General features: G+C 37.3%; 1 protein-coding gene across 23 annotated transcripts in view; it reads left to right on the top strand.

The window, feature by feature from the left end:
• The window catches only part of LOC113112952 (calcium-activated potassium channel subunit alpha-1), a 248,262-nt gene that overhangs the window by 179,507 nt on the left and 55,053 nt on the right, over positions 1-13,702 (top strand). For 22 of the 23 annotated variants that reach the window (XM_026278912.1, XM_026278915.1, XM_026278914.1 and 19 more), the window contains exons 9-12: positions 3,548-3,639; positions 12,170-12,280; positions 12,559-12,664; positions 12,777-12,859. In XM_026278912.1, coding sequence (XP_026134697.1) covers positions 3,548-3,639; positions 12,170-12,280; positions 12,559-12,664; positions 12,777-12,859 — 392 coding nt within the window. Of the gene's footprint in view, positions 1-3,547; positions 3,640-3,725; positions 3,818-12,169; positions 12,281-12,558; positions 12,665-12,776; positions 12,860-13,702 lie in introns of all 23 variants that reach the window. The other variant, XM_026278911.1, reaches the window with a different exon arrangement.

Raw genomic sequence — 13,702 nt, 5'->3', positions numbered from 1 at the left:
CTCGTCCGTGATGCGGGATTCGCTCTGCGTGGGGAAAAGAGGAGCGAGTATGGGAAGCATTCAGAGACACAGGAGGTGTGTGCGGTCTTCTGAATTGGGAATGGCGAACATGCAATAAGAGATGCTCTTGATATGCATTGTGAAGCAGCTCTTGTAATTTTTTTTTTTTTGTCTTTTCAAAGTTTAAGTTACATAACGTTTTTCTTTAGGTTTAATTTGCCTAACTATTGATCTGACCCTGTAGACGCCATAATCCCACTCTGTCTCTCTCCTGCTTTCCGTTTTTTTTTATATATATATATATATATATATATGGTGGGCGTTTGGCTAAAGCAGAGCTGATTGGGGAGAACGGCGGTGCCCTCACTCTATTGGTTAGTAAGACTGTCACTCAAGACTGACGGTCATTCATATGCTCTGGAACAGAGTCATATCGCGTACACATCGCAGGCTTTTGCGATTAGCAAATCACAACTTCTCAAATCACGATTTCGATTTCGATTAATCGCACAGCCCTAATGTACATGCATTTTGTAATTTTTTGTGCTATAATTTTTGATGTTATATTACATCTGTTATTATGTTTATTGCAATTTAATTAGTATTTAAAGAAATGCATTTTGACTATAATATTGTTGCTATTTTCTTAAAACAGTTTTGCGGTTTCAGGAATCCCATCCTTCTGTTTCCCCCCCGAATTCCAACAAACACAGTGGCAGGTGGATGGCCCATAGTCCTGCTTGAGCGTCACCATAGCAACAGCAGCCAAAAACACTCTTATAAGTGCATTTACACCAGAGTAACTTAAGATGAGGGTACAAAAAAAAAAAAAAAAGAAATAACATAACACGATGTGTATTTTTTGCAGGAAGTTTTTGGTAAAATTATAATTAATTCAACTCAATTGCTATTGTGGCCGAATAAAATACCAAAATTGAACCTTAAAAAATTTGGTTACACTATTGCAAGTAATGGTTTAGATCAGGAAAAAATGGCTCCTTGAGGTAACTCTTATTCCATTTTACAGTGAATAATTTTAGAATTATGATGTCATTTTGAAACTCCTTCATAGAGACAGTTAAAAAGAAATATTCAGATTCAGTAATCAATATATACTGATTAGTGTTTAGGTAGGGCTGGACGATATGGCCAAATTTTATATCACGATATATTTCTTCATTTCGGTCGATACGATATAATTTCGATATCGATATGAACAATATAAAAGCCTCAGAAAAACTGCCAATAACGCCCACAACGGATGTCTGTACCGACAATCTTCTGAGGTTTGTCTATGAGTCTATGAAACCAAGTCTATGAAACCTCCTCCTATAAAACTACATAATGTTTTAGAAATAAAAACTGTGTTTTTTTTTTTTTTAAGAACAAGTTGAGAAAATAATTAACATTTCTTTATTTTTTTTTTATGTAAAATTAATAATGGGCTTGTCTTGGACCAGAGGTGTTAGGAGGAGTTGGTTGGTTCATAGTAGCTGTAGCTTTAAAATAATAATAATAATAATAATAATAATAATAATATTATATATATATATATATATATATATATATATATATATATATATATATATATATATATATAATAATAATAAAAAGGTTGCAAAATGTGCCAATTGGCTATTTTGTAAACTAACTTGAGGTGCTGTGCATGTTTACAATGTTTACATTTACATACTGATTTTTCCTTATTTGGAATAATAGCGGGAGTTTTCATACTGTTATGCGTGTACCGCGCTCATTCTTGTTGTGTGAGTGTGTGTGTGTGTGACTGACAGACAGCCTCCGCGGCGCGCATACGAGTTCTTGCAGATCTCACAGACAAACGTCTTAATAATATCGAAAATTAGAAATGTTTGGTGAGATAAAATGTGCACGATAACATTAAGCAAATCTCTTCGCCATCGTCTCTCTTTATTATTAAGCAGGAGTTTACGTACAGTTAATGCATGTTCGTGCGCTCGTTGTGGTGTGTGTGTGTGTGTGTGTGACTGACAGACAGCCTCCGCGGCGTGCATGAGAGTTCACGCAGATCTCACGGACAAACGTCTTAATATGATCACACATTAGAAATGTTTGGCGAGATTAAATGTGCACGACAACATTATTATTTCCCTCCAGTACCGAAAGCAGAACCGATACAGTCAGATCTTACTGATACTACGGTCTTTCATAATTTATCAGTTTAATACCTGGTTTCGGTACCCATCCCTACCACTGAATTAGTCTTTCCTCTCTTATCAACCATTTCGTCTGATTTCTCCTCACTTGTGGAAGCTCGTTCAGTCACATTTGTATTGCGGTCAGGGACGTTCATTTTGTAGCTAAAATTTGCCGCGTTGGAGATCAGCCTACTACTGCTGTGCTGCACTGGTTGCGTGCACTGGTTGCGTGACTCTGCGGTGTAAGTCATCACGAAAGTAGCCAATGGTGTTCTGCTCTTTCTGATGGCTGCGCGCCGTCAGAGACAAATGCTGTTATGTATATTATTATATTGAAATATCGAAAATGTTTAATAATCATATCACCGTTATTGAAAAAAAAAAATATTGCAATATATATTGATATTGAATTATTGTCCAGCCCTATGTTTAGGTGTCTAACAGACTCAAGATCAAGGTATAGATCATCCACAGGCATTCAGAAAGCCTCATGTGAAGCTTATAAAGACATAATGCAGGACAGATGCGCTTCAGTTCTATCACTGGACACAGAAGGTTCCAGCTGTCCAGACGTTTCCATAGCAATCTGCTATTTCTTTTTGTTTTTGAGGTGGGCTGGAAATAATCACTGCTCTGATTTATATCATGTGTTCAATTAATGACTTCAGTATGGAAATGTTGTAAAGCGTCAGATCTGATCAGGCAGATGTCATAATTCATCAGGGCCCTAGAGAGAGGTGAAGAACCTCTCACAACTCTCTCCGGGAGGTCAGGCTGACATCTCCGGGATTAAGATCCCTAGTAACACACAGCATGGAGATAAAACAGAACTTCGTCAAGGCTGCAATCTTGCAAAGTGCATCCAGCTCATTTGAAGCACACTAATGAGTCTTAATGTTCTTTGCAGCTGTGGGCGATCAGACTGGACTATTCAAATCCACTTGCCTGCATTAGTGTTTGTTGGACAAAACATGGCATGTAGGTTTTTTTTTTCTCTTCCTTATCTGAAGACAGTTTTTTGTGCTGTCAGAGAAAATAAAGATGGACAGCATGACTAACTTTTTTTTGTGTCTCCAAACCAGTGGAGTGTCTCCAAAGATGGCCTTTTGTACATTATTTCATTTTCCCCTCAATTTGATTTTTATTTTTTCAGATCTTTTTAGAAGCACAATGGACATTTTTTTTAGATTTTTTATTTTAATTATAATACAAACTAAAATAAACAGTTTACCAAGCTATACCATTTGGTTTTTGTACCAAACACGTACATTTCTGCACCTCAGAAGTTGGGGGAAAAAAGTCCAGACACGGACGGGTCTCTCTGCTGTCTTTTTTTTAGCCTCTGCTTCTGTCTCCTATCTTCTCCTTAGGCCATGTTTGCCAGCTACGTCCCTGAAATCATAGAGTTAATAGGAAACCGCAAGAAATATGGTGGTTCCTATAGTGCGGTAAATGGCAGAAAGTAAGTATTCCAGGTGCCTCTGTGGCTTTGGTCACAGCAGAACCCCTCTTTGCATGCACTTTTCTTTTTCTGTTCCATGCATGTAGGCCATGTTTGCTCGCTACGTGCCAGAAATTGCTGCTCTCATCCTTAATCGGAAGAAATACGGAGGGAGTTATAACTCAACACGAGGCAGAAAGTAAGTCAAAATCCAGATCCAGGTGTGGTTGTGTGACTCACATGCCCCCATCTCTGATAGAGAGGGGGTTAGTGCAGAAACAAATGATAGAACAAAAGAATGTCACACTGTGACTGGAGACCTTGGCCATCGAAGCCACATGTCAGTGCCCTTTGCTTTGTGTCCATGGCTTCTTTTCCATAACACATCTGCTGCATTTTAATTTCATTACAGTGACTACTGTTGCTTTTCCATCTGTTATGTGCTGCCATAGAATCAGTGTTTGTTTTGCATTTGAAATAGAAATTAGCAAAATGAATGATAGATGATCACTAGCTTATATTGTATGTAACGATCAGATGAAAAAAAAAAAAACGCTGTTCACTTAGTGTCATCATTGTCTTGTGTTTGTTTCAGTTTTCTGTTCTTTAAGTTGTGCTCATCATGCTCTCTGTGAATGGATTGTTTTGTTGTTGCATGCTGCAGTGAGAAAAGCCTCTCTGGCTGTGCGTCACTGCTGGCCCTTCACCTCATCTCTGTGTGACATGACTCTGGCCCTGATCTTCAGTCAGCGCACACCCTGAATGCCTGGATGCCTCTGCTCTCGCACTGGAGTGGCTCCTTTGCAACTGGCTTGCTTTTTTGCCCCGCTTGGTATTTTACCATGTCCCGTTTTTTTATTTTCCATTTCTAATATGACCCCTGAATGTGAATGTGGATAATTTGAACCCCCTCCACCCACTCGTTTCTGGCTCAAACACGGCCCTGTCATCAGCACAGCGATTCTCTCGAACACTCATTTTCAAGTTCTAGAGCCCCCTCTCTCAGTCTCTCTCATGTGCGCTCTTTCCCAACCCATTTCACAGCGTGAAACAGGCCCACGGTCACGTCCGGCTTTCATCATCTGAATTTGAGGGCAAATACTAAGCCGGGAGAAAGCCATTAAGAGCCCCTTTGTTTGATGCCGTTTAGCTGTCAGTGAAACAAGATTGATGAAATGTTATGTTTGGCCTCAGCCCCACGTTTGGATTCGCAGTCTGGTGTTGAGAGAAGGCCTTGTCAAAAGCCTCTCACTTTCTTTCTTTCTGGCTATGCATGCATCTGGTTGCAATTACAGTAGGCTCCAGCTCTCTGGCCGAGCAGAAAGACAGGCACCAGGCTTCGCTTTATTGTTTAAGTATGCATAGGACTGTGTGCTCATGAACGGACACATCACAACACCTCCAAAACGTGTCAGGATATTTATTTCCACTGTCAGCACATTTCCGACAAGCTCAGGCTGGTGCAAAATACATAAGTGTAGAGTTTAATTCTGCATAAACTCACAAAATTCTTTATAAATATATATATATATATATATATGAAGTCCATGAGTAGGTTTATGAATAAACATTGGAGGCTGCATAAATGTTATAGAAATGCAGATTATAGTAATATTCTGTGTAGAGTTTAGCTTGACTTTAAAATAAAGAATTAATTGATCATTTTTAAAGTCTCTAACTATATATGTCTTGTTTTGCATGAACATTGAATTAACGGTCACTTTCATTCCTTCGTTACTTTGTTAACAAGGTTCCAGATCTTTTGGACTTTCTATTCATTAAAGGATCCCGAAAAAAAAACACTACTGTTTCCACAAAAATATAATTTTGTTATATATTAAATATATTTATAATAAGAAATGTTTCTTGAGCAGCAAATCAGCATATTAGAATGATCTCTGAAGAATCATGTGTCTCTGAAGACTCGAGTAATGATACAGAAAATTTTTATTTGCATAACAGAAATAAATTACATTAGAAAATTAATTAAATGTATTCAAATATAAAAGGTATTGAAATATAAAAGGGTAATTTTAAGTTATAATAGTATTTCAAGGTATTTTATAGCATTTTTGATCAAATAAATGCAGCCTTGGTGAGAATAACAGATGTCACACACACACACACACACACACACACACACACACACACACACACACACACACACATATATATATATATATATATATATATATATATATATATATAACCTTTACTGACCACAATGTTTTGACTAGTAGTGTGTAACTTTAAGAGTAACTTTAACATAGCACATGTACACTCAGTGTACTGAAGTGCTTCTTAACAATCATCTTTATCAAATGATTCTAATTTGTCAACTAAAAAATAAAATAAAAATAACTTTATAGTATCTATTACTTATTTATTTTGTATTGAGCCTGACAGGTATAGTGGTGGTGTGCAGAGCCTCTCAGTAGTTTAACGTGTAATCTCTGATCTTAAAACCATGCAGCAGCCAGGTTTGTGAGGGCTGTTGATGCCAGCATGTGTTCAGTGTAGCATTTAACGATCAGAACAGGAACGCAGATCTGGATCTATGACTGTAATATAGAAAAGCGTTCTGTTGGATCAGGCCGGGGTCTCTGTGGTTTCCATTAGAGCACTGCTGAAACTGACATAAACCCAGAGTGAACTCTGAGCTCATGCGCTGCCTCTGAGCTTCTCTCCAGCATCTAAGCCACACCAAGAACGTGAAGTTGGCACCACTTGCCTCCACAGCCCAGGCCTGTGTTGGCATGTGCATGCACGGAGTAAGAGTTGAAAAGAGGACGGAATGGCATATAGAAATGCCATTACTGATATGCCTCTCACAATGCATTAAAATGAGGGAGATCAATAGAGGTTCAGTCATCTGGTTCTCTGACTTCAGCTTCAGTGTGTGTGGAGAAGTCCATGCATTGCAGACTGTCTGATGTGTTGTCTGAGATGTTGGACAGCTTACTGCATTGTCCTGCTAGTTATAATGCTAAAATATAACAGAAGCTTGCATTCATGTATAACCTCCTGTGATCCAAAAATAATAATAAAAATAATAATTTGCATTAGATACAAATGACATTTTTATAAAGTAACGTTTGTCTTAAAATAAAATGTACACATTCTGAAAATGCATTTAATAACAAAAATTAAAATTCTATAATCATTTCAGTCTCGTTCCAATCCAAACCTTTCTTTCCTCTGTGGAACACAATAGAAATTATGCAGAATTTTTTTTTTTTTTTTTGTCTGTACAATGGAGTCCAGTGTTGTTTAGATTTTACTTGTTTTAATTGTTATTTTTAAATACATTTTAAAAAGTAGTTAATTGAAATAAAGCTAAAATAAACTATAAATAAACCTAACAGACAAAAAAAACTAAATTATTCAAAATGATTAAAAGCAATGAAAAATGTTGCATTGGCAACTATGTTTAATGTATGTAAAATGAAGCTAAAACTGAAGTAAAAATAAATTACCAGCTCAATATAAATAATAATAAAAATGACAGGTACATAAAATTATTATTAAAAAAACTTAAAATATTAATAAATTATATAATAGTATATAATATATAATAGTATATACAGTACTAATACAGGTTTGGAAATTGTGACATTGACTTTATTTACATTTTTGGGTGAACTATTCACTTAAGTTAAAAAAAATATATAAGTTAAAAAATATATATATGTTAAAAGATGTTACATAATTATTTGTTTATAGACGGTTTCAACGGCATCAACATAAACAAACATTAATGCGCGTGAGCGCTTTTGTGGACCTAACTTAACTTCCGGTAGACTCCAAATAGAATCATAACAACAGTCAAGTCCCTCTAGAGTAGATATTTTTTGATAACAAACAAAATATGTTTGCTGTGTGGATCAGGCGGACTTAATGAAAATGCAAATTCATTCTTTGCCAGCAGTAGATGTTTTAAAAGCATAGACATAGAGGTTTCCCCAGTAACAGCTGTAAACAAAGCAGAGCTGGTACGCTCACACGCTGCTTTATCAGGAATATAACATGCAAGTCCTACTTCAGAAATACAGCGATATAAAAACAACTGTGCCTCGTTTTGATATTTAAACATAAATGTAAGGAATTATTATTATTAAACGTGCAGTACGTTACCTAATGTTACGTTACTCATGTTTATTTAACGAAGCCTTTTTGAAAATCGATCAGTTTTAAAATTGTGGCGAGTCTCCAAAAATAAATAAATGTATGGGAAACACATCCCGCAGCACAACCACCTGAGCCCAACTTCAGTCTACTCATCACCTTGGCTTTAACTGCGTTTGTAGATGGCACCGCAGCCAGACCGATATAACACAGACCGGAAGTTAACTTAGGTCCAGGCGTGTGCGGCCGATGAAACCGTCTATATAATGTTTACTTTATGGTTTAATTACACCAAAAATGATTTGTATAAATATATACATTTGTATAAGTCGATTTTCTAAAACAAGCCACACGAGAGATTAAGATTAAAAGTGCTCCACTCGAGATGAGATGAGCCATCTATTTAGATTACTGGTTAGTCAACATGTTTTTCTAAAGGACTCATCTTAAGCTTTTACATTTGGTACCCAGAGTGTTAAATACCTGGTTATTTGTGAGCCATACTCAGTCTTACAGCATATGTAGGGAAAATGCAGTCAGATATGACATAATGGAGTGTTTTTGAATAATTACAGTAGTTTAAGGAGGTGTTAATGACTACATAGTTACCTAATTAAATTCATTATTGTCCCTTTGCATTGAGTTGTTTATTGTAATAATGATGGAGCCCTGGCCCCATGTGGACTACATGTGGTCCATCTCAAGCTCTGTTCTCTCTTGGTCTGAAGAAAATGGCAGACATGCACTCCTTTCATCAGATGACGTTCTCCTCACAGATATCATTTGGACACAGCTCTCCCTGAAACACTGTTGATTATAAAAGTCTGTGATGAGTGCAGAAACAGACCGGAGACTTTTCGTTTGACTCTGAAATGATTGATCAGTTTAAGGATTAGAGCAGTATCAATGGTTTCGCTGCTGAGGCTGATGTTCGAGCTTTTTTTTTTTTTTTTTTTTTAATGATTTCCATACTTTAAGTGCTTTTTTTTTCACTCTTATTTGGCATGATTCACAGTGCATGCTGGTTAACTACCCTTCTGCATTTGCTTGCCAAGTTTGTGCACATTTTTTATTTTATTTCAACTTATCGTGCATAACATTGTTTTGTAGCCCAAGTGTTCTCTTCACTGTGTTGTTCGCAGTATAGTGTTGTTAGTGTGTAGATTAAAGTTGTTGTTGTTGTTTTCTCCTCACAAGAATGTAATTGTTTAAATGTTTATATTTTACAATTATTATTTTATCCTTGGTAAAAGTTTTTTTCTTGTAATTATTCATACTATCTATCTAATGTTCTATTTTGCATCCTGTATTGCTTTCACTGGTGGTACCATAAACTCCCCGCAGTGGTGAAACACAATCAGTAGCTCAGTCACGCACGACTGATAGCTCATCCAAACATGGAGTCAAGATGTCTGACATAAGCCGAGACAGAGTCTGTTTGTGTCCATGCCAGAGACTCTGTTCTAGAGTAAAAAGAGTGAGAGGGTTGTCATACAAAACTCTGATTTAACTAAACCTACTTAAACTGGAAAACTTGAATAATGTGTCTCTCATCAAGCCGCCCCTATGCCAGACGCTGTTGGCTTTACACCAAGCCATCAACTCAAAAGAGTCTTCTCATCCCAGGACAGTCATGCATGCAATTACTACCACTCATTAAATACAAGAGGCCAGATCTGTGAAGATCATTATGTGTGATAGCATCCAGACACTGCAACCATAAAGCCTCCTCGCGTCCCTCTGGCAAACAGAGATCCGCCTAATGTTTGCCCAGGATCTGAGCACAAATAAGCACCTCTCCTGCAACTGAGAGTGTACAGGCACATACACCCAGTTACAATTAAGGTCAGCAGCTGCTGTTCTTTGTAAACTCATGAGCACATCATGTCTGCTGAGACATGAGAGAGTTAGTTTGGACAGATTAAGATTGATGACCATGCATGGATAAAGCTCTTGAGACTTTGACCACAGCAGTATTGGAGTAATCCAGTATGGGAAGTGAAGTGATCCGCAAAACCCCATGGTTAAGGCTCAACTCTTTAACCTCCTGTTGAGAAGAAGCCCTGCTTGACAAATAAAGCATTGTTATTGTTCTGCAACAGTAATAGAAGAGGCCATCAAGTTGTTAGGATAGTAATGATGGGCTGTAATCTTTTTTACGAGTCAGATAATTGCAGACATGAAAAACTTAGTGTGTAGTGTGGTATATAGTTTAAAGGCTTAAAAATGCAATCTTCAATCGATGGATTTTTCCATGACTCTTTCTGCAGATTATATTGTTTTGCCAGTAGGTGGCGACAAGTGACTGTCTTTGAGTCATTAAATAATAAATCAACTGATTTGTTTAAACACTAATTTATTTAGCAAAGAAATATCTGTTCGACTTTGAGTCACTAACAGATGAATTCATAGTCAGATTCGTTAAGAAATTAAATGTCTCTTTGAGTGAGTCATTGAATCATTGATTGAACTGATTAAACAGGTGAGTTTCTTCATTGGTGGGCTACTGAATTATTTGTCTACTGATCTGTTAAAAAATATTATTTAATAAAATAAAAAAAAGAAAGAAACACATGCAAGTCACCGAATAACAATAAGACTGATTTGTTCAAAAACACTGATTCATTCAGGAATCAAAAATAGTGACTGTCTTTAAGGCCTGGTTCACACGGGACGATTTTAAAATTGTCGGCCGATTTTCCAAACCTGAGAGACCCCACACACGGCGATAAAAAAATCACGGGTCTAACAGTTTTGGTCGTTCAGTGTGTGGTGTGCAGCCACACGGCAATATCAACACATCACACACGAACCGATTTGACTCCCGAGCATTCCCAGGTCAGACGGGAAATCTCGCAAAATCCCTCGAGATCAAACGTGACTTCAGAGTAAACAATCATGGCGGACGAAGAGGATGCAGTGGTCATAGTTTGTGCTTTGTTTTTAACGGTAAAAAAAACATAAGAAAAACAAGAAAAGGCGATGGTCAAAGAGGTGGAGACAACGCGAGCATGGACTATACTTGCTACATCATGATATGGAGGAAAGTTGTTGTTTTATCTCATAGAAATGTTGTTACGTACTACACAGATTAATAACCGTTGAAATAAACGTTCATATATTCGTTTCCATGTACTCTGGTGGACTGCAGTTGTGGATGTAGTTATGAACATCGACTTTATTTGTATTTGTTATATTTGTTTTATTATATACGCCGGCTGTTTTGATTTTGTTTCCCGGTACTATCACTGCCTCGTGACCTCGCTTTCTGATTGGCTACACGCCACAGTCCACAGGCTGCATGATTGTTTGTCCTCGGGGGACACCACACACGAGAAGAAATCGGGCCAAATAAATCCAACATGTTGGATATCCCCGATTTGAGATCGGAGCGGTCCCGACGTTCTTCCGAGCAGAGGAGAGCGGTCTTAACACACCACACACGGCAGGAATATTTGATCAGATTATTTTACGATAATCGGAGCATCCTAAGATTGTCGGAAGGGGTGAATCGGGGCTAAAATCGGCCTAATTATCCTGCCGTGTGAACCAGCCTTAAGAAGTGAGTCATTGAATCACTTACTCAACCAACTAGATTAAGACGACTTAGTCTTTTAGGAATTAAATGTCATTATTGCTTGTTTAGATTTTATTGTCATTGGCAATACAAAAATATACTACTGACTATTGTATATCAAATGTAATTTGCTCAATATTAAGTAAATTGTTTACTGTACTGTTGTGTAAACAACAGCAACCTTGTTTGTGAGATTATTGATTAGTTCAATTATTTTATCTTTAGCCTTTGTCAATACAGCACAAAAGCAATATTTGAGTGTGGTGTATATAGCAAATAGATGTCAAGGTAGCTCACTACTAGGTTTAGGAACAGCTCTAGAGTATGAAACTAGATCTTACTATGGAATAAATGAGCCCCAGAAGACCGTGACCTGAGTCTGTTTGTTTGTTCCATCTGATGCATTGCAAGTTTTTCATTCGGTGCCTGTCCGGAGAAGTCACGGTTAGAGTTCATGGCAGCCTCAGATCCAAAAACAATTTAACTGCTTTTGACAGTGGTTCCGATACATGTCAGTTAGTATTGATGTTCATGTCAACATGCGTCCTAGCACAGAGGTGGTTTGGCTACAGAGACACGTCTTATTAAGAACATTTGACAAACCAACATTAAAACGAAAGATTCTATGTTGTTTGTCCTGAGAAGTTCAAAGCACTTCATTTAATGTTTTAAACCACGTTTATAAATATGAGGTAAAACTGTTATGACTAGAACGGACAGTGAATATTTGAAAGCCACAACATTTAATGTTTTCAAGACATTTTCAAGACTTTATGGTCCTTTTTAGGATATGCCAGAGTTTTGTTTTATTTTATGTTGCACTTTTCAGCTGAATTTTCCCCCTTACAGGCACATTGTGGTCTGTGGTCATATCACGCTCGAAAGTGTTTCCAACTTCCTCAAAGACTTCCTACACAAGGACAGGGATGATGTTAATGTAGAAATCGTTTTTCTTCATAAGTAAGTACAATTCCCTTTGGAATACATTTTAGAAACTTGATGGAGCCTTTCCGCACTGTAAAAGAATATAATGACTGCTTGTTACTAAGAAAAACAAATAAATCAAATATAGCTGCCTGTTTTTATATAACAAAGAGATCAGCCAATAAACTGTAATGACATTCTTTTGTTAGCTGCTAGTGGTGCTCAAATGACACATTGTTCTTAAAGACTCATAGCATTCTCAAAAAAGCATTCGTCTTCATTATAACACACTTTCTCTTTTTGCCAAATTCTAGTATTTCCCCTAATCTTGAGCTGGAAGCCTTGTTTAAACGTCACTTCACTCAGGTGGAATTCTATCAAGGTTCGGTCCTCAACCCACATGATCTAGCAAGAGTTAAGGTAAGTTTGAGCTGACAGTTTAATAAGACATTATATTTAATAATGCAGCAGACTGTATATTTTTGATGTTTTAATGCTGTTCTGATCACCTTTTCTTTTTCATCTTATACAGATTGAGTCAGCGGATGCCTGCTTGATTCTTGCAAACAAATACTGTGCAGACCCTGATGCTGAAGATGCCTCTAATATCATGAGGTCAGTTCGGTGAAGGGCTACGTTTGCTATCAACACATTTGATCACATCTCATATTGATGTTTGTGGGCAGCTTCATACACTCCGTAGGGACATCCTCCTGTAAAAAAGGAGGATTGCAAGCTGATGTCTTTCACCCTCCTGTGCTGTTAAAGGAAGGTGTGAATGGGATACTCAGCATCTCAGGTCAGATTCACACGTACCTGGACACAGATGAAAAGAGCCAGAAAGAATTTCCTTTGGGATGGAGTCAGCTAATATTGCTCTGAAAAAGTGTATTTGAAAGGAGGGCAAACATATTTCCCTTCCACCTTTCATGCTGGAGATGTTCTCTAGCCATGAGTAATGCACAGAACTGCACCCAGCCTGGCCTGTTTGGAAAATGAAATATTAATTTAGGCAGGTCTCAGGGTGCTCTTTTGAACTAATGTGTTATAGAGCGGCTTAATATGGAAATAAATTCTGCACCTCTCTTTTACGAGACTGGAGAGAAATCCAGACTGGATTTCAGAGGGAAATCACACTGTTCCGCCACATATCACAGGCTCCTCTGTTGAAATGAAAGATTTGTTCCTTTTTTTATTCATTCAGCAGATGCTTGTTTTTAACCCAGAGTGAGTTACGATTGTGAATACTAGGACTTAATTAAGGTTAAAGGTGCACTCAGTAGATTTTTGTTTACATGCGGGAGCAACATGCTCCATGCAGAATAAAACAGATTTTTCTAAAAGATTAATATGTCTGGAGTGTGACTGTACATCATTTTAATATTTCTCAAAAGTGCTGTTCATATACTACCATTCAAAAGTTTGAGGTCAGTAAGAAAGAAATAATACTTTTGTTTA

This window comes from Carassius auratus, chromosome 13, assembly GCF_003368295.1.
Source record: "Carassius auratus strain Wakin chromosome 13, ASM336829v1, whole genome shotgun sequence".
In the NCBI taxonomy this organism is placed as follows: Eukaryota; Metazoa; Chordata; class Actinopteri; order Cypriniformes; family Cyprinidae; genus Carassius; species Carassius auratus.
Note: the sequence above shows the minus strand (reverse complement) of the source record. Positions and strands in the feature narration are given on the sequence as shown.